The sequence below is a fragment of the Aulonocara sp. 'chitande type north' Nkhata Bay genome, linkage group LG12 (genome assembly GCF_057382095.1).
Source record: "Aulonocara sp. 'chitande type north' Nkhata Bay isolate Kocher_YH1m ecotype deep benthic linkage group LG12, A_spYH_male_GT1.1, whole genome shotgun sequence".
NCBI classification, from domain to species: Eukaryota; Metazoa; Chordata; class Actinopteri; order Cichliformes; family Cichlidae; genus Aulonocara; species Aulonocara sp. 'chitande type north' Nkhata Bay.
Window position 1 is genome coordinate 14,818,648 of NC_141355.1, and position 19,923 is coordinate 14,838,570.

A 19,923-nucleotide genomic window follows, 5' to 3' on the forward strand; every position below is an offset into this window, starting at 1 on the left:
CAGCGGGGAACCCCTTTCAGCTGGAGCTGCGCCTTTAAGAAGCAGTCAGTCAGGGCAGTGCATGTTAGTTTTATTCGACTGTGCACCTTCTGCTCCATCACCAGACGATGTACGCCGGTAACTCGCCACAGCTCAGGACCCGCAGCAGCACCGATGACGCATCTTGAACAGCGACGGTAAAGCAATCGTTGACTTTTTTTTTTAATGGCATTGCGGTCGTTTATCATTACAAACGAAGCGTGGATCAGAAACTCACACCTATCTGTGGAAAGTGTGATGTAGCGCCGCATTTCGTCCACATCCAGGAGAGAGGCAGGGCGATGCACTGGTGTGATCCTCTCTCTGCCTGCGTTTCCATTTTGTTCTAAATTATTAATTTGGCATTTAAAAGGACGCACATTCAATCATCCGCCTGATCTTATTTCTGTTATTTGATGGTGGATAAGCACGCTTTTATACGTGTAATGTAAACGGCTGTGGTTGTAGTAGACAGCGGTCTTATTTGTAGAGGGGAATAAAGCGTTACGTAATTATAATGGAGGCATCCTGTTGTCGCCATATGCCGATCGAGGCCAGGAGTCGGATGTTGCACCGCCCAGAGCGATAGGAGAAATATCTGGAAGTACTGAAACAAAGACTAAATATATCAAAATAATCTGTAAATTTTTTTTCTTGCTCTCTTTTCCAACTCTGTTTGATGTTGTAATTTTACACATCAGTGATACCTTTTAGATGACGTGGACTGGCCCACCGTGTTAAGAGGGTAGTGCCACTCACTATAGACTCTTGGTTTAAAGGAGAAAAACATGAAAGTAAATTAAAAGGTAAAGATTTAAAGATATTACAAACATCTGGCTGGTGATCCTGGTTATCAGCTGGTATGAGATCTAAAGCATTTTGTTTTTATTGTAGAGCATAGGGTGACAAAATGTTGTGTATAAAAATGTAAGAAACTGAAGTTTGACTTCATGTATGTAACTTTTTTTTTGTCCAGTATCTCTATGACCCTTCTGTGATTGGGAGCAGGACCTATATTCAGATATGTTATGATTTTAAGCTGTATAAATGAAGATATTGTCAAATGTAAATGCAGGACCTTAAAAATCTCTATAGATAATATTTTTCAAGGACATGGACATCATTTCTTTAAAGGTACAGCTTGAAAGAGAACTTTGCGTCCAAAGTGGCATTGCACACATAGTATGCATCAGCTGATTTGTGAAAAATACATATTTAGTCACGAAATGCAAATTGCTTTTTTACAGGTCCTCTTCATAAGCAGGTAATGGATCCAGTGTGACTGCTGCGCCACTATCCTGCCCAGCTGGCCTGCCTAACCCTTTAGCTATGGCAACCTGTCCGAGAGGCTGTGCGCCAGCGGTGCGCCTTTGTCAGAAACTGAACCGCCTCAAGACACTAGAAGATGACATGATGGCCACGTCCCTCAAACGCTGCCTCTCCACCCTGGACCTGACACTGATGGGTGTCGGTGGAATGGTGGGCTCTGGCTTGTATGTTCTGACAGGAACGGTGGCCAAAGACACAGCCGGGCCCGCTGTCATCATATCTTTCGTCTTCGCAGGTATAGCTTCCTTATTGGCTGCCTTTTGCTACGCTGAGTTCGGAGCGCGCATCCCCAAAACGGGATCCGCCTACATGTTTACTTATGTCTCTGTGGGGGAGTTGTGGGCCTTTCTCATTGGCTGGAATGTGATTCTGGAGAACATGATCGGTGGGGCTGCGGTGGCTCGTGCCTGGAGCGGCTATCTAGACTCAATTTTTAACCACGCCATCCAGAATTTCACCGAGACGCACATTATGCAGTGGAACGTTCCCTTCCTCGCGCATTACCCTGACCTGCTCGCGGCAGGAATTCTGGTGGTTGCCTCATTTTTCATTTCCTTTGGCGTCCAAGTGTCCTCTTACCTCAACCACATCTTCTCCACCGTTAGTATGGGGGTTATTGTTTTCATCCTGGTCTTTGGCTTTGTGCTCGCTGAGCCAGCCAATTGGAGCCAGGAGCAAGGGGGCTTTGCACCTTACGGCATGTCGGGAATACTGGCAGGTTCGGCTACATGTTTCTATGCATTTGTGGGCTTTGATGTAATTGCTTCCTCAAGTGAGGAGGCAAAGAATCCACAGAAGGCCGTTCCTATCGCCACTGCTATCTCCCTTGGATTGGCAGCAACAGCCTACATCCTGGTCTCCACAGTGCTTACGCTGATGGTACCCTGGCATACACTGGACCCCAACTCGGCTCTGGCAGATGCCTTTTTCCGCCGTGGTTATAGTTGGGCTGGAATTGTTGTGGCAGTCGGTTCCATATGTGGTGAGTTTGATTTAAATGCTTGTTGGTGCATTGTGTTTACCAGGTGTATTGATTTATCAGTGCCATATTTTGACTTGTGTCCTCTTTGTTTCACTTTCTAGCCATGAACACTGTGCTGCTCTGTAATCTCTTCTCCCTCCCTCGGATTGTGTATGCCATGGCAGAGGACGGATTGTTCTTCTCCATTTTTGCAAGAGTCAATCCCATCACCAAGGTTCCTGTTAATGCTATTCTGGTGTTTGGAATCCTCATGGCCACCATGGCTCTCATCTTTGACCTGGAGGCTTTGGTTCAGTTCTTGTCCATCGGAACTCTCCTGGCTTACACCTTCGTGGCAGCGAGTGTTATCGTGCTGCGCTTCCAGCCCGAGAAAACCAGCTCCAAGGGAACGCCTTCTACATCTCCTATCCCCAACAACGAGCCTTCTCCTGCCCCCTTGGAATCTCAGACCATATCTGAGGACAGCGAGGAGCCAAAGCAGTACGAGTCCTTCTCAGACAAACTCCAGTTGGTAGAAAGGCAGAAGCAAAAAGAGAGGCGTGGCGTGGGGCAGCTGAAGGCGTGCTGGGAGCCGTACCTGGACAGGCTGCTGGGGGACTGTGAGCCCGGTGAAGTGGTGGCCTTCTGTGTGCTCACTTTGATAGTGAGCTCGGTGTCCCTCTGTGTTGTGCTAGAATTTGGAAAGAAACAGCTGCAGCTGCCATTGTGGAGCTTCACAATGCTTCTGGTGATTTTTAGCTTAGCCTACATTCTCAGCCTTGCTATTATATGGGTCCATGAGCCACAAAGAAACAACAAAACATTCCAGGTGAGCTTTTATAGACATTCTCAAGTCTATATTAAAAAGAAGGAAAAACTGTACTGCTTAGAGACTGACAGAGTGTTTATTTTTATATAGGTACCTCTGGTTCCATTGACTCCAGGTGCCAGTATCCTCTTTAATGTATTCCTCATGATGAAGCTCAGCCTTCTAACCTGGATTCGATTCACTGTGTGGATTGCCATAGGTAAGAGGACATCAGAACTTATGCAGAAAATATTGGGGCCACTAAAAGATTTCAGTATATTCCTCCAAAAATATATATTTTTGCCCAACTTAAACTTTGGGCAAATAGATTTACTTTTACACAGCCGGCTCATGCAACTATCTATCCGCACAAACAGTGGCCGTCTGTGTTATCTCAGGAAGTAGTTTGAATACGCTACCATAAAACATCTGCCTTTTGTTTCAGGTGAACTTAATGCAACCTACCCAAGTTTTACAATAAAAGGCTGGTAATAAAAGATCTTCTGTTCTCTTAGGAAGCAGAAAACCTTTTATTATCAGTCCTCTGCAGATGTAGGCGCTGGACAAACAGCTTTTTGATGTCCGTCTGTCAGTGGGAATCACTTGGGAAGCGTAATTAGCTGTATTAGCTTAAGGCTTCTCTGGGCCACTAAACTGTTTAAACTTCCCTGTCACACTGTTGCAAGTTAACAAGATACACACATGTGGGATATTACTGTTGACAGGGCTTCTGGCTAAATTCTCACTCCCTTGAGGCAGGAATGGATACTTATCTCCCATAATGTAATTATGGAGTGTTATTTATTTTTTTTTTTAAATTTAACTCAAAAGTACTCTTTTGCTAAAGTACTATTCATAATATTAGGCTATTTATCATTACTGGTTCACTGATGTAACTATTACATCAGAGGAAAAGCAGAATGGCAGAAGTCAACTTTTCAATCCGCTCCCTTTACTTACAGTTGGAGAAATACTTATTTGAATCCCTGCAGAATTTCTAAGTTTGATCACTTAAACAGTATCTCATTTTTATGCTTTGTCCAGAAAAAGAACACATTACACAAAACTTGTAAATTGATTTGTGTGTCATTGCGTGTTATACAAAGTTATACAAAAATTGCTACAGAGACTGTAACAGGCTGTAAACACAATCTTTTTGGCTGTTGATAATAGGTCTCTAAGGAGATTGGCATACTTTACTCAAAGGAGAGCTAGCCTCAAGTGGCCATTTGAGAAACTGCAGTTCTCGACATTTCTGAACTGGCCTCATTTTTCACAATCAGAAGTTGCAAGTGCATTAAAAACTAAGTGAAAGCTACCCCTCAAAACTAATAATAGTTGCATTAACTTTAGCTCTGTGTGGTGTTAACTGCACAGAGCATTGCTAACAATCACTTATGTGGCCAAATGATTGTAAACCTTTATACAGTAAACTTTCAGATCTTTTATACAGTCACTGATGTGACGACTTTGAATGTAACAACCTGCAGGCTTTGCATTTGAGCGTACATTAGCATGCTGACTGTAGTATTTGTCTTAAAATGCCATTTTGCCATCAGCAGTCCTATAAGCAAGCCTGGCCATCTAAGATGGACGATAACTACAATGTCACATCTAGTAGATTGGCTACACTCAAGTAGATTAAATAATAAATTTCTCTCATACGTACACCTTCATCTTCTGCATCAAACACAAGGACAAAAAAAGAGCCATTTTGTAGCTGTGTGCTGTTATGTAGAGTCAAATTCTTGCTCTAGCTTTTTTTCCATTTTGTCTCTCGCGCAGGTCTTTTTGTGTATTTCGGTTACGGGATCTGGCACAGCAAGGAGGGAATACGGGAGCTGCAGCCCAAAGACATGGCCGCACGCTATGTGGTGCTACCCAGCGGCAGCCTGGTAGAGACAGTGCAGTCCGTTCAGCCCGATAGTCAGCTGGACACCTCAGCGCACCACATCGACAGCCCCGCTGCCTCAGCAGCCGAGGAGTGCAACAGAAAGAGATAATGTGTGACCAGTCGTAATCATTAAAACTGCCCGGTGTGTTGTCGCCCAGTCATATGCTGTACTATAACTAGTGTACTATCTGCATCTCACTCCCTTTAGCACGTGACAGGCTATACTCGTTGCTCTGCAAATGTATGCACACCACAGTCTGGGGGATGCACTCCTTCTGTCTTATTGTGAAGCCTATTTGTATATCTTGTAATTTTCAAATGTACAGTAGAGAGCTTTATTACTGTCCTGCAAACATTAAGCATCAAAATTGTGTTACATGCCCTAAGACCAGCTCTTTTCTTGCAACCTTGCCAGTTTGTCAGATTCCACATATTTGGTGCTTTCTTTGTGACAAACAGTGGAGTTGTTTTTTTGTTTTTTTTAATGTTACCACAGCAGTGGAGGTGCAAAACCAATGTCTCTTCTTTTTGCTAACAAAGTAGAATATCATTTAATTCAGTTAATGCATTGTTTCCTGTTTGTTGTAATTTGAACAAAGAAAAGCACAGAGTTCAGTTTTTTCCTTTATCAGATTGAGATTCTTCTCCCCAGAACCGGCTTTTGCTATTTGGTAATATATAGACTTCCCCAAGTATTTTTCTTTAGGACAAAGTATTTAATCCTATAATATAAGTAATATTCTATGTATTTATTTTTCGATTTTTACTATTTATACTATTATTTTACATTAGCTTAGCCATTCTTGTCTCTGTTATTTTTGTGTGTCACTCATAAATTTTGCATGTACTTCTATTGGTCTATAATCAGTAATTAGCTGGTTGAACACTTCAGTTGTTCTGTTAAATCTCCTAAATCTCATCCCATGACCCACTTCTTTCTTTCGTGTCACTGATCTTGCACTCTGAGTCTTTTTCTCATCCACCTTTTAGTCAGCAGCCCCTTTCACTTCTCCCCCTGTCAGCATGAGATTATGTAACAAAGCACACCGATTGTTGAGACAAGCTGGGAAAATGTCGATATATTAATATCAGTGGAAACCTATCAAACGGGAGTCTTCACACACAAATACTGCAGTCACTGGTCGTTACGTTAAATTGGGATCTGCACCACTCCCCCGAGGGCCTCCATAATCCCGGCAGATTTACTGCGGTCCCTGTCGCCAGTCTGCAGCTTGACCTAGATTAGGGAAAGTCGCATATGTGAGAGCGCTCACATCAGATGGATAGCATTCCCACAGTTTACACTTGTGTCAATAATTGAATTTAAGTGAGCTTTTATTTCTCAATCACATATGTTACTCTGTGTATTTAAAAAAACAAGTTTATTCTGATTTTATTCTTTTCAGTTTATGTTTGCATGTGTTACACAAGAAACCAATGGCCTTAAACATGTTGTAGTCAATGTATACTGATGTCCAAAGCGAAAACGCTCAGTCTGAATGGTTCAGTTATTTATTTGTCTGATGGAGAGAAACTGTTATACTGCACACCATGCTTTGAATTATTAAACCAAAACACAAACATAGGTAAGAATGTACACTAGGAGGCATTTGGCATAGTTTTAAAAAAGGAGTCAGGTTCAAGAGAATTTTGTACAACTTTGCACAGTTTGCAATCTACTGTCTTGTAATTTTGTGTCAGTGTTCTGCTTTTAATGTCAGCCCGGTAATAGATATTCATACTGTGGTGCTTTTTTAAGCTGAACGTTCTCACAGTTATAAATGGTCCAAATCTTTTCTTACTTCTGAGTAGTATTGTACTCTGTTCTCTGCACAAGTCTCAAATCTTCTTCTTATCAAGTCTGTTGTGGTGAATGTCTATGTAAAATGCAAAAGACTAAAAAATAAATGTTTTGAAGCAGCATTTACAAAAAAAAAAAATACTGTGCAGAGTTTGATTTCAGTCTCTTAGAGAATCACATCCATGTAGTATTCACATCCTTTTGTTGTTTATAATAATCATAATAATACATTTTATTTGTAGCCGCCTTTCTAAAACCCAAGGTCACTGTACAGAGCATACAAGATAAACAGTAAAAGGATAAACAGGTATTATACAACAATTGCAGTCAATGTTAAAAAGAGTAGGCTAGTTTCAACAGATGAGGGTTTAAACATCTATTCAGGGTTTTGATTTTTGACTTGAATAAGAGAAGAGAGTCAGTATTCCGGAGGATATGAATTCCAAAGTTGGGAAGCAGAGTGGCTGAAATCTCTGTTCCCCATAGTGGTGAAACAGGCAGAGGGAACAATAAGGTGAATGGCGGATGAAGACCTAAGGGAACGAGTGGGGCCAGGTTATGGATACATTTGAAAGTGAAAAGCAATATTTAGAAAGAGAATCTACAGGCAGCCAGTGAAGCTGTCGAAGAACAGGTTGATGTGCTTTCTGGATGGTGTGCAAGTTATGATCCGGGCTGCAGAATTCTGGAGGAGTTGGAGTTTGTGAAGAGATTTGTTAGGGACACCAAAGAGAAGAGAATTCCAGTAATCAACTCGAGAAGTGACAAGGCTATGGACAAGGACAGCAGCAGCATGTGGGGTGAGGAAAGGACGGAGACGACTGATGTTGCGTAAGTGGAAGTAAGTAGACCGGGTGATGTGATTAATAAGAGACTGAAATGACAAAGTGCTGTCGAGGTACTTGTGGAAGAGTTGTCAATATTAATGGAAAACTTGTGGGATTTGGTTAGAGTGGAAGCTGTGCTGATGAGTGGATCTTCAGTTTTATTACTATTGAGTTTGAGAAAATTGGTGGAGAATCATGTTTTAACCTCCATGAGGAAGTCACAAAGTGAGATGGGTGGAAGGGTGAAATTGGGTTTGGAAGAAATATACAGCTCAGTGTCATCTGCGCAGCAGTGAAAGTTAATATTGTATTTCCGAAATATGTGACAGAATGTAAGCATGTAAATAATCAATAAAAGAGGCCCCAATACCGAACCCTGGGGCACGCCAACAGAAACAGGAAATGAACTTGAAGAGTGAGATTTAGGTTTAATGAACTGAGTGTGATCTGAGGTGAACCAGGCAAGTGGGTATGACTAATGCCAATGAATGCTTGTGTCCAGCCAAAAGCACAAGATAAGAACTACAATTACATCAGTAAGCAATACTGACATGATTGTTTATGAAATGGAGGAAAAATCAAAGCATAAACAATTTGGGGAAGAACCTAAGCCTACAAATGGTTTCTAACTATGCTACGGTGGATCTCCAAAAGTTGATTCTGTTCATCTGGACGTAGCGTTTTGTGGGAGAAACGTTTCGTCACTATATAATCTTGATATTGATATAATCTTTGGCTGTTCAGCCATAGGGAGCTCAGTTCTTGCAGTCATGTGGGCACCAGCCTGATAATGAAGACAGACTGCATCGTGACATTGAACACAATTCACATTTAGTTTGTTTTCAAAACTACAAACTCATTCTTTATTCAAGAAAGTCACAGCTACACACCAACAGTACACTGTGGTTAAATGAGGTGAAGCACAAATTTTCCATTAGATCATAGAGGCACATTGAAGTTGTTGTTGTTGTTGTTGTTTTTTACATATGTATATACTAGCTAAATAAACAATAGTTTATATTTATTCATGGCAAACTGCTCATTGGAATGACAAAATATCTTTCTTCATAAGAATGAAATGTTTAGTCAAGCATAGCATTAGAGATGACTTTCAGTGACATCTATGGCACTGGTTGAAAGTGCTTAAAATTACCTTAAATTATATGCTTGATTACACAGCTATAGTTAAGCCAATTAGGGATTAACCTTCAGGTCACATGCTGTCTGTGAAGTGACTGAAATGACAGGTCATGTGTCCATTCAGGTAAAACTGGTAAAAGGTCAGTGTTTATACTAACACGATTGTTTATTCAATTCAATTTTACTGAAAGCTTACACTGCAGGGACTGACCTGAAGGTCAGAAGGGATTCAGTGAAACCAGCAAGCACTTGTGTTTCCCTGGAAACTCCCACATCCTTGTCAGCAAGCACATAAACAATGACACTGACATCTGTCTCTGTGACGTTCAAGGTACTTTACCTATTTACTTAGAACCATGTGATCAATCCGGAGGGAAGGCTATCCATTCAGATACATCCAGGCTTGTTTGAGAAAGCATATCACATTTCATGAAACCTAATATGCAGGGGCCATAACTGCCCTATTTTAACAGCGGTGAAAAACAGTCTTTATTAATAATGTGTTTATTATGGAGCAATCCATCTTAACTGTAATATTAACTGCCATAACTGTACATAATGACAATATGTAATCACACAAACTCAAAAAAACAGAATTTACGTAGAAAGAAAATTAGGCACTTGTAGTTGTTGCCAGTAATTCTTAACGAGGTATATTGCTTGCAAAAACAGCTTCTGCTCACACCTCCACTGTTTCATTTTTTCCTCTGATTCCAGGCCCGGGAGTGATAAAGTTGAGAAGGGCTGTGTACTTTTGCAGGGCTTTTAGCAGCAGTGCACGCTGTGTTGAGGTGGAGTGTTTGAAGGTGGATTTGTATGGACGAGGGGGAGGTGGATACACGATCCTCTGACTCCACACCACTCTCTCCTCCTCCTGCTTCCTTTCCTCTGTTAACGTACCCCAGCCTTGCTGCATCACTGCTCTGCCTGTGGAGCAAAGAAGAAGGCAACAATGGATGCACAGTATCACTCAGACTAATCTAAAGAGCAGAATACTTACGCTGGACGTTTTTCCGTTGGTGTGCTGGGCAGAGAAGCAGTGTGTGTCTGCTGAGTGGAGGCTTCCTGTTAAAAATGCATATATATGATGTTCAGCAATAAACAACCACAAAACCCTGTTTGAAGTTGTTTATTCATCCATGATATACGTCTATTCACGTGTTTTCTATTTATGTAGCATCACAAGAATCCTACCTAATGACTTACCCTGCTTGCATTATGTTGTGCTCTTTCTCCCAGTTTCTCCAGACTTCTAAGAAGGGTGGAATTTTCCTGCTCCAAAACATTTATACGAATGCTATTTGCTTGCAGTTGCTGCTGCATATCCAGAAGCACATTTCCTGTACCTTTTTTACATGGAATAAAATGAGAAATATTCCTTAAAAATGACAAGATTGAAGACAAGAGCAATACTTTAATGTGCACTGATTTTTCCGATTTACTGTCTCTTTCATCTGCAAATGCACTGGGTCATTTTTGTGATCTTATAATTCCAAGTCTGTCAAACTAGCACTCTGTGCTTTCTGAAGTATTAATAGCCGCAGTCAACTAGTGCTTGACAGGTGCAAAGCCACATTTATTTGAATACACACAGGTAATGTTAGTTAGTAGGTGATTCATAGCGGCCTACTCTGTGGTTGAGCCAGTGGGCTGAGCTCTGGGAAAGCCACCAACAGCCTCTCCCTCTCTCTCAAAGCTTGCACATATTCCTTCAACTCATCCACACAGTTGTTTAGCTCATCTGTGTGTTTTTGTAGGGTCTGTTTCTCATTTTGGAGCTTCAAACACAGGTCCTGATGGGGAAAAAATATAGGAGCATATACTACTTGGTTAAAACATGTCTTCTTTGGGTATTACTATGGGTAAAGTGCATTTAAAAGCTCTGATCTACCTGCTGTTGAGTGAGCTGAGCCCGCAGTTCTTCCTTCTCCTCTGACATCTGTTGCAGCTGACTCTGTAGGCCGATCTGCCTCTCATCTCTCTCCCCCAGCTGCTTCTGCAGCTCTTCACACTCTTCGTAGAGAGCGTCGACTCTCTCTAACAAAGACTTCTGCTTTGCCTGCATTGACTGGATTTCACAACCAAACAACACATGTATGAATCTATTTGATTACTGCTGTGTGACTCACACATAAGCGAGTCTGTCACAGTGCCCAGTGGAAAACAACTAATAATCAGGTGCTTGCTGTGATGCTGACCTCTTGCTGACGGCAGGCACTCTGGTACTTGGCTTTCTCCTTATCAAGCAGGAGCTGAATGTCGGAGATCTGACTCTCTAACTGCTGGATCCTGTGCTGCAGTTTAGAACAGGCCTCTTCCTCTATTTGTAAGGTGTTCAGACTCTCCTGCAGTCCTTTCTTTTCATGTTCTAACACACAAAAAAATGCTTAGCCTGCATAAATATGTATTTTGTGTGTGTTCTGCAAAACATACTTTCTTTTTTTTTAAATGAAAGAAAGGTTGTAGATTAATCTTAGGTGCGTGTCTTACCCAGTGCTTTTAAGGTATTTTGCTGCAATGCTATTTCCTCCTTCAGTTTGAAATTCATCTCTTCCAAGGACATAGTGTCTGTGTTCAAAAATGTGAAAGTAGAAAAGTGATTCCAGTGAATTCTCATCATGTTTATTCACAATTTCACTCACCCCTCTTATGTTGCTGTTGCTCCTCATGCAGCCTTTTCTCTGTTTCTTTAATGACTCTCTGTGCTTTCTGCAGCGAAAATTCAAGCTGGACTGAATTTATTTGAAGCTTTTCCTTCTCTTGATTGAAGTCTTTTTGTGCTCTTTCCAGCTGGGACCTGAATCTTTTCTGTTCCTCTTCTGCCGCTGCTAGTCTGTCTTTAAGAGGCTGCACCGTACAGCGCACATCTTGAAGGTGTTTTTCCAGCCTGCGCGTGTCCCTGCGCTGTTCATTGGCCCACTGGGAAACATCGCCTGCTGTCATGCGTCCCAGCTCCAGAGAGTCATCCACAGCTGCTAAGAGAGGCTGCAGAGATGAGGGCAGGCCCTCGCTCTGAAGCAGGTCTACCAGAGCGTCTCCTGTCTTTCTCAAAAGAGTTTGCACTTGATGACACGCATCGCATGGAATGAGTGAGGATTCGACAGTCTGGCAGCTTTTGTTTTGACTGCTAAACACAGGAAAGCATGGACTGCTGTGGGTGGGACTGGAGGATGTGAGATTCTGTGGGGAAATTTCAAATGTGCTCGTTGAAGACCAAGCAGACAAGCAACGGCTGCAAAAGTTGGTTCTTGAGCTCATTTGAGGTGAGACAGGTGATGCAGTGTTTGTCTCATCACTGTTTCTTTCCATCTGCCTTTTACTGAGTTCAGACTCCTAAGAAAGGAAAGACAACCTAAAGCACTGAGATCTATCAGTTAACTGGCAACATTATGCCATTATTTTTAATTATGCCTTCACTAAAATGAAGCAGTCTGCCTACCTTTATGTTGGCAAATTGAACTAAATTACTCCAGTAGTTTGTGACTATGAGACCAACTGACAGGCATCCCTTCTGTGGCGTTTGTTCTCTCCTGTGGCTGCCCCTCAGTCGGTCAATGTAAGCACTGGAGCTTTGTACAAGAAGCAGCAGTCTTGTTCAGCCAGAGAGGGAGGGAAAGAAATTTTTTTAACAATTATTATGTGTTTATGTAATGTAATGTCAATTTTTGCTGATTATTTCTTTTGTCAGTTTCAAGTTATTTCAGTGATTAGTGTGAGTTTTTCCTCCTTCAACAGAAGGGTACCAATGATTTTGTTCATGTCTATTCATCAAACAGCAGCATTATAAAGTTCACAGATGATACCGCAATCATTAGGCTGATCCCTGATGGCATATAGAAAACAAAATGGCAGGACTGGTGGCTTGGTGTCAGCAAAATAATCTCTTCCTAAGTGCAGATAAGACCGACAACTCTTGATTTTTTTATGTGAAGAGAAGGATAAAGCAGCATACACACAGCAGACATCTGTGAGACAGGTAGAGAGGGTGAAAACCTTTAAATTCCAAGGGACACACATTAAGGAAGATCTCACAACATCCAGAAGTTTCTCAAGAAATCACAGTAAAGACTGTACTTCCTAAGATGGCTGAGAAAGTGGCATGTCGACTAAAATCCTCATTTTTTCCAGCATTTTTTTTTGCAACTCAACGTACAGTTGAGCGCATCATCACCACCTCAGTTACAGAGTGGTACTGGAAGCTGCACTGACAGGAAGGATCTCCAATGTGGGATAAAAACTGCACAGTCCATCACAGGAGCAGCCTTCACATCACTACACGGCATTTACACGACCAAGGGCTCACAACATTTTTAGAGACAATACACACCCACCACCTCTCCACACTTTTGCCCTCAGGTAGATTCTATAGGAGCCTGAAATCAAGCACTAATACTCTCTGTAGCTTCTAGCTGTTGGCCATCGGACTCCTGAATGAGACAATCAGCACTGCCCCGCTCCCACACCAACACTACTGTTGGCTGTTACTGTACTATCATTATCTGCTACTGCACTAATTTGTGCAGGTCTGTTTGCAAACATCCACAAGGCATGGGCCCAACGGGACACTGGCAAAATAAGAATTTCATTGTACAGTGTAAACCGCGTTTATTTTCACTGTGCATGTAATAATAATAGCAATATTAAAACATCTAACATTTTTATGTTTCTTAATTTTCTGTGTTAGGCACATGAATTTTCATGTAAATGTGCTATATAATAAAATTGTCATTGTTATGTATTACCTGTCAACCACCAACTCCAGTAAAACAATGTGGGAGTGCTGATTGAACGCATCTTCCCCATCCACAAAGTCATACTGCTCTAGCAGAGCTACCATGTCTAGATTACAGGAGTGCTTGTCCGGGAACTTCCAGGAAGAAAAGCGGAGCGGTCCGGTTCGAGAAAACACGTCCAGAATCGCTCCCTGAAGGTCAACCAGGTCTTTTCGGAGGCTTTCGATACAGTCCTGACTACCCAGCAACTGACTCATGTCTGACAAACTATTTTATAAATGACACAGCTCTGAAAAACACTGTGCAGTCTGTTGATACCGTATCTCCTTGGCAACGTCCAAAAAAAGTACTCCAAGTTCCACAATGCTGTGCGGTTTATTTCCGGAAGTAATTCATCTCCATTGGGTCAACGAAAGCGCGACGTAGTAAGTGTGTTTAACCACGGCAAATTTTAAGCTTTTAGCTCCTGTAGCCTTTATTGTTGACATAGCATGTGCTAAAAAGTAGTGTTTAAAATACGTTTTGGTTTTTTTGTTGGTTTTGTGTTTGCAGGTTACTTCCAGTTTTACAATAAGTCGCAGCCATGCCGCCTGGGCCTGTTCAAATCGTTCAGCCGGAGGCTAACAACAAGGTAAGGGTACCGCTGCTAGTTAGCTAATGCCAGCAGTGTAGCCTACATACTGCTTGCTTTTTGTCGGCTAACTTGTGAACTGGGTTAATTTTTGTCTTTCTATACTTTGAACTGTCTCTTTGATTTTTGAATTTAGCGAACAGCTAGCGTCTATTTCTTTTTCTTTCGCTAAACGTTTGAGGTCGCAGCATTAAACCTTGCTAGCCCGTAGTTAGCTGTGATGGTAAATCTACACACGACGTCTAAAATCTCAGTTCGAACCTGAAGGTAATTGCTGAGACTTTGCTGTCACTTGCTAAATTGAAAACGGATATTTGGATCAATGTGTCTTGTACCACATTTTTTCACGTAGAAAATTCACCGACCCACTTTCATCACAGCACTTGGTAGTTTTTACCGTATGGTGTGGACTACTGTAGCGAAATTTAAAGTTTTTCAAAATGTTGTCTATGCTTTGAGTGTTGTAAATTGTAGTAGAGCAGGGGAAATATTACTTGGTGTAGTTGGAAAAGCTTTAACATCGGGTGGGTGTTAAGTAGACCACTGTTGTTTTTACTTTATTCTTTTATTTATTCATCTAACCCTTCTTTGGTTTATTCTAACTAACAAATGTGCTTTTGCGGCAACAGAATGATTCAACAGCAGAAGAAACGCCAGCCACAAAACCTATTGTTGGTATCATTTATCCACCTCCCGAGGTCCGAAACATTGTTGACAAGACAGCCAGCTTTGTTGCAAGGTTGGTTATTTTATATGTGGCAGCTTTTTAAATATGTAATGGTAACTGGATTTCATGTATATGGCATAACTAATTCTTGCCAATTCACAGGAACGGGCCTGAATTTGAGGCAAGAATCCGTCAGAATGAGATCAACAATCCAAAGTTTAACTTCCTCAACCCGAATGACCCCTACCATGCCTACTATCGCCACAAAGTCAATGAATTTAAGGAGGGGAAAGCTCAAGAGCCATCTGCAGCTGTGCCCAAAGTTATGCAGCAGGCTATGCAACAGTCCCAGCAGCTTCCTCAGAAAGTAAGTCATTGAACTTCACTTTGCACTTTATTTTTTATTTTTTTAATAAAAAAAAAAAGGTCTGGTAGTCTTTGACCCTGACTAATATTTTACATGTTTTTTTAGGTTCAGTCACAGGTGATTCAGGAGACAGTGGTCCCCAAAGAACCTCCCCCTGAGTTTGAGTTCATTGCAGATCCTCCATCAATCTCAGCATTTGACCTGGATGTTGTCAAGCTCACTGCCCAGTTTGTTGCTCGCAACGGGCGCCAGTTTCTCACTCAGCTCATGCAGAAGGAACAGAGGAACTACCAGTTTGACTTTTTGCGACCACAGCACAGCCTTTTCAATTACTTCACCAAGCTGGTGGAGCAGTATACTAAGGTGACTTAACAGATTGGTCTTCTCTGGGTGTGTATTTATTCAAGTGGTGATTCTAAACTTTCTAAGCATTATATTGATTCTCGACTTTAATCCTTTAGATTCTGATCCCTCCCAAAGGCTTACTGACCAAACTCAAGAAGGAAGCAGAGAACCCAAAAGAGGTTATGGACCAGGTATTCTGTTTTAACAGTGACTGTTTCTCAAAATAACCGTTTACATTTGCTCTTTCCCATGGTTGTAATATGTCCTGTTGTCCAACCATCAGGTAAGGTACCGTGTTGAATGGGCAAAGTACCAGGAGCGCGAGAGGAAGAAGGAGGAGGAGGAAAGGGAGAAAGAACGAGTTGCATATGCCCAAATTGACTGGCATGACTTTGTAGTGGTCGAAACAGTGGATTTCCAGCCTAATGAACAAGGTAATTATAATCACAGTAACTATATCTTTAAATAGTAACCCCCACCTGTAAATATTGGTACAATCATTTAATCTTTATTGGCATCTCAAATTCCTTAGGCCACTTCCCACCACCTACCACACCAGAGGAGCTCGGTGCTCGCATCCTGATCCAGGAGCGCTATGAGAAGTTTGGAGAGAGTGAGGAGGTAGAGATGGAAGTGGAGAGCGATGGTGAAGATGATGAGCGGGAGGATAGGGGTGAAGGCCAGCCTTCACAGCCTGATCAAGACACACAAGTACAGGACATGGATGAGGTTAGAACTGATGGAGTAATTAATTACTGCGGATTGCAAGCTGTTTGTGTCTGACCAGTTATAGATTTGATACTATATGTTTTTCTTTTAATTAAATGGCATCTTTTCTAACCCACTGCTTGGAGAAAGAAAAAGAAGAAAACTTTAAGATCTTGTAACAAAATCGATTCATCCCCTGCTGCTTTCTTTAGGGATCTGATGATGAGGATGATGGCATGAAGGCTCCACTTCCACCGGACACCCCCATGCCACCTCCACTGCCTCCAACTCCAGATCAGGTTATCATTCGCAAAGACTACGACCCCAAAGGTAACACTGTTCGTTATGTGAGCAAGTTTTTACTTTGTACAATTTGTTTGTTTTTGTTTTTTAACTAATGTTACCTTTTCATTACAGCATCCAAGCCTCAGCCTTCAGTTGCAGTTCCAGACGAGTACCTCATCTCTCCCATTACCGGTGAGAAGATCCCGGCCAGTAAGATGCCAGAGCACATGCGTATCGGTCTGCTAGATCCACGCTGGCTGGAGCAAAGAGACCGCAGCATCAGAGACAGACAGACTGAGGATGAAGTTTATGCTCCTGGTTTGGATATCGAGAGCAGCTTGAAACAGCTGGCTGAGAGGCGTACTGATATCTTCGGTGTGGAAGAGACGGCCATCGGTAAAAAGATTGGGGAAGAAGAAATCCAAAAGCCAGAGGAGAAGGTAAAAACACTGAGTAACTGCAGCTTTTATAAAACTGTCTTTAACAATAATAATAACAATAATAATTGTATTCTTTTGCATTTCAGGTTACCTGGGATGGGCACTCTGGAAGCATGGCTCGTACACAGCAGGCAGCGCAGGCCAACATCACCCTGCAAGAGCAGATAGAAGCCATTCACAAGGCCAAAGGACTGGTGGGAGAAGATGACACTAAAGAGAAAATTGGCCCTAGCAAGCCAAGTGAAATTCATCACCAGCCACCCATCCCCTCCTCTGCACCCAGTTTGCCTAAACCTAGTCCCCCTGTCACAGTGGTGCCTCGCCCACCCTCTGTAAGTTAAAATTGTAATTGTATACATTTGAATGCTTTTTGTTGTACCTTCTTATCACGTAATGTTGTTATGTAACAGGTGGCACCACCAGTACGCACCACTCTCTTGTCTGCTGTACCTGTAATTCCGAGACCACCTGTGGCTCCTGTGGTGCGTCTTGCACCAGGACAAGTTATTACCCCAATGCCGCCCATGATTCCTGCTCCCCGCATTAACGTGGTTCCCATGCCGCCTTCTGCGCCTCACATCATGGCTCCCAGACCACCTCCCATGGTTGTTCCAGCCCGTAAGTTAACCCCCTAGGGTCAAGGGTATAGTGGCTGTTTTTTACTACTTTTGATTTTGCTCTTGAATTAGATAAAATGCAGGTAATGGCTCAGGCATTGTTTTGTAAGTAGTTGTTCCAAAACAATCAGGTGTCACAATAAGATGCAACACTGATTATTCCTGACTACACACTACCTTTAAACTCCAGACTGGCTTGCAATTCTCAAATCTTGCTATCGGTGTCACTGTTCTTTCTTTTGCCATTGCTCCAAGAACTTCTCCTCAGCAACCAAATGCCACGTGTTCCATATAATTTTCTAATTGGTTGATGTGTTATATTTTTCCACCAGTAGGGTGTTGTTTTTTTGTTTTTATTTTAATTTAATTTTTTTTATTTTTGAAAGCACTTTCCTTAGAATATCACATTTTCTTTTTTTATTTTTTTTAATACTTTCTCTTTATTGATTTTCATCTTATTTTACATACAGAACTAAAGAGGGCAAGGGAAACCAACACAGTCACATATGTTCGCATATTCCAAAATACACAACGCCTTGTTTTACTTACACATATTACATATTACACAGGTGCATGTTCCATTCAAACAAATTCGCAGCTGTCCCTCTGCATCACAGAGGTATCAGTTTCTAGTCTCTTGACATATAACGATCCCATCGTTCCCAAAGTCTCTCTCCTTTCTCCTTCTGTAGCCGCAGTGAGAGGGTAATCAGTTCCATATGATGAATTGTGTTAATAATGTCTATGACCAGCTTCCGTGTGGGGGGAGAATATCACATTTTCAAGCAAAAGCATACCATAAATTATTGATCGTAGGTCAAATAAAATCATACTTATCAAGACAATTTAAAAAAACTGGAACATAGTTTAAAGTCTGCACGTAATCCCATGACTCATGTAAGCTACTATAGCTATAGATGTAAGATACCATAGCAGCTATAGTATCTTACATCTATCATGTGTTCTGGACATGCCTGTGCATCCGTCAACTCTATAAGGTTAAAGCGCTTATGAGAAACAACTAGATGACCATTGTTAGGGAAAATATTACTTGTCTTGGAGTAATTTGGTAACCAAACCTTTTATACATAGCCTTCCTTATTTTTATATTTAAATTCAAATAACCTTATTTTTTCCCCTTCCTCTAGCATTTGTTCCTGCTCCACCTGTGCCACAGCCACCAAGTGCTGCTCCAGCACCACCTATCCACCCACCCCCACCTCATGAGGATGAGCCTGTCAGTAAGAAGATGAAGACTGAGGATAACCTGATTCCGGAGGAGGAGTTCCTTCGTAGAAACAAGGTTTGTTGGATCAATAAAGTGTGGAAAAGGTGTTACGTTACATTTATAATTTACCAGTGCTACCACATCACTCTCGTGGTTCAGTAGACTGGATTGGGACTTTGTGTGACCATCAGATTCATTTAAAGATATGCAAAAAAGAAAAGTTCTTTTTGTGCACATGGTAGTAATATAGGGCTTTGTTTCCAGCTGTGGTAGTTGAAGATAAACACAGCTAACCTACTTAGTAGAACATGGATATGTAGTTTCATCTGTTTTTGTGTCTGAATCTTTTCCCTGTCTCTAGGGTCCAGTGGCTGTTAAAGTACAGGTTCCTAACATGCAGGACAAGAGTGAATGGAAGCTGAATGGCCAGGTGCTGAATTTCACTGTCCCAGTCACAGACCAGGTATGCAACATGTGGTTTGTTTTCTCTCTTTAAGGTTAAGTCGTTTCTCACACACAGCATTCTTATTGATGTGCAAATGTAATGTCTCCGCAGGTGTCTGTCATTAAAGTCAAAATCCATGAAGCTACAGGCATGCCGGCAGGAAAACAGAAGTTGCAGTATGAGGTAAAGATTTGCTCATGGCTTTGTTGGAATGTCTGATCTCATCTGCATTAATTAATATAAAGTGCTGATTTATTAATTTGTTGTTTTGTTTTGGGTTCCTTTTCAGGGTATTTTCATCAAGGATTCCAACTCACTGGCTTACTACAACATGAGCAACGGTTCGATCATTCATCTGGCACTGAAGGAGAGAGGTGGAAGAAAGAAGTGAGCCATCCTTGCAGAAAGAAGACATGATTTTTTTGTTGCTTTATTTTGTTGTTGTTTGTGTCATAAAATTAATTTTTGTTTGCATTATATGGCATTTTTCATACAATTGTGTGCAAACAACATGTCCTCCTTAAAGGTTAAAAGGATAATACTCTGGATGGCAGTCATGATTTCACACTTTTGCTTCAGTCTTTTTCTTCTCTGTGATGCAACTTAAGTGGTAATTTGTAACAACATGTAGAGCCCACGAGATTCATTCATTGAAATAAAGGAGTTTTAAATGGTCTGG

The 19,923-nt window shown here is 41.6% G+C and overlaps 3 protein-coding genes across 4 annotated transcripts; 2 read left to right on the forward strand and 1 right to left on the reverse strand.

Moving 5' to 3' along the window:
* Nucleotides 1-21: 21 nt before the first annotated feature.
* On the forward strand, nucleotides 22-6,965 carry slc7a4 (solute carrier family 7 member 4). The gene is made up of 5 exons (XM_086313720.1): nucleotides 22-176; nucleotides 1,266-2,329; nucleotides 2,431-3,137; nucleotides 3,228-3,336; nucleotides 4,902-6,965. Exons 2-5 carry the CDS (start codon nucleotides 1,348-1,350, stop codon nucleotides 5,117-5,119), a joined length of 2,016 nt encoding a protein of 671 aa, XP_086169846.1. The 5' UTR covers nucleotides 22-176; nucleotides 1,266-1,347; the 3' UTR covers nucleotides 5,120-6,965.
* A 1,543-nt stretch (nucleotides 6,966-8,508) lies between these two features.
* On the reverse strand, nucleotides 8,509-13,840 carry ccdc157 (coiled-coil domain containing 157). 2 transcript variants are annotated; one of them, XM_086313730.1, is made up of 10 exons: nucleotides 13,521-13,840; nucleotides 12,218-12,368; nucleotides 11,421-11,958; nucleotides 11,269-11,346; nucleotides 10,977-11,146; nucleotides 10,670-10,846; nucleotides 10,409-10,571; nucleotides 9,985-10,124; nucleotides 9,779-9,843; nucleotides 8,509-9,705 (listed from the first exon to the last, which is right to left on the reverse strand). In XM_086313730.1, exons 1-10 carry the CDS (start codon nucleotides 13,766-13,768, stop codon nucleotides 9,474-9,476), a joined length of 1,962 nt encoding a protein of 653 aa, XP_086169856.1. In that variant the 5' UTR covers nucleotides 13,769-13,840; the 3' UTR covers nucleotides 8,509-9,473. The 2 variants fall into 2 exon arrangements, with proteins under 2 accessions (XP_086169856.1, XP_086169855.1); XM_086313729.1 differs by having other exon boundaries at nucleotides 11,421-12,111.
* On the forward strand, nucleotides 13,750-19,919 carry sf3a1 (splicing factor 3a, subunit 1). Its single transcript, XM_086313723.1, has 16 exons — nucleotides 13,750-13,936; nucleotides 14,064-14,142; nucleotides 14,772-14,881; nucleotides 14,972-15,176; nucleotides 15,282-15,539; nucleotides 15,638-15,712; nucleotides 15,805-15,955; nucleotides 16,054-16,250; nucleotides 16,442-16,559; nucleotides 16,647-16,954; nucleotides 17,041-17,286; nucleotides 17,365-17,572; nucleotides 18,720-18,874; nucleotides 19,161-19,262; nucleotides 19,356-19,427; nucleotides 19,534-19,919. The coding sequence occupies exons 2-16, from the start codon at nucleotides 14,095-14,097 to the stop codon at nucleotides 19,633-19,635; spliced, it is 2,355 nt and encodes a 784-aa protein (XP_086169849.1). The 5' UTR covers nucleotides 13,750-13,936; nucleotides 14,064-14,094; the 3' UTR covers nucleotides 19,636-19,919.
* Nucleotides 19,920-19,923: the final 4 nt, after the last annotated feature.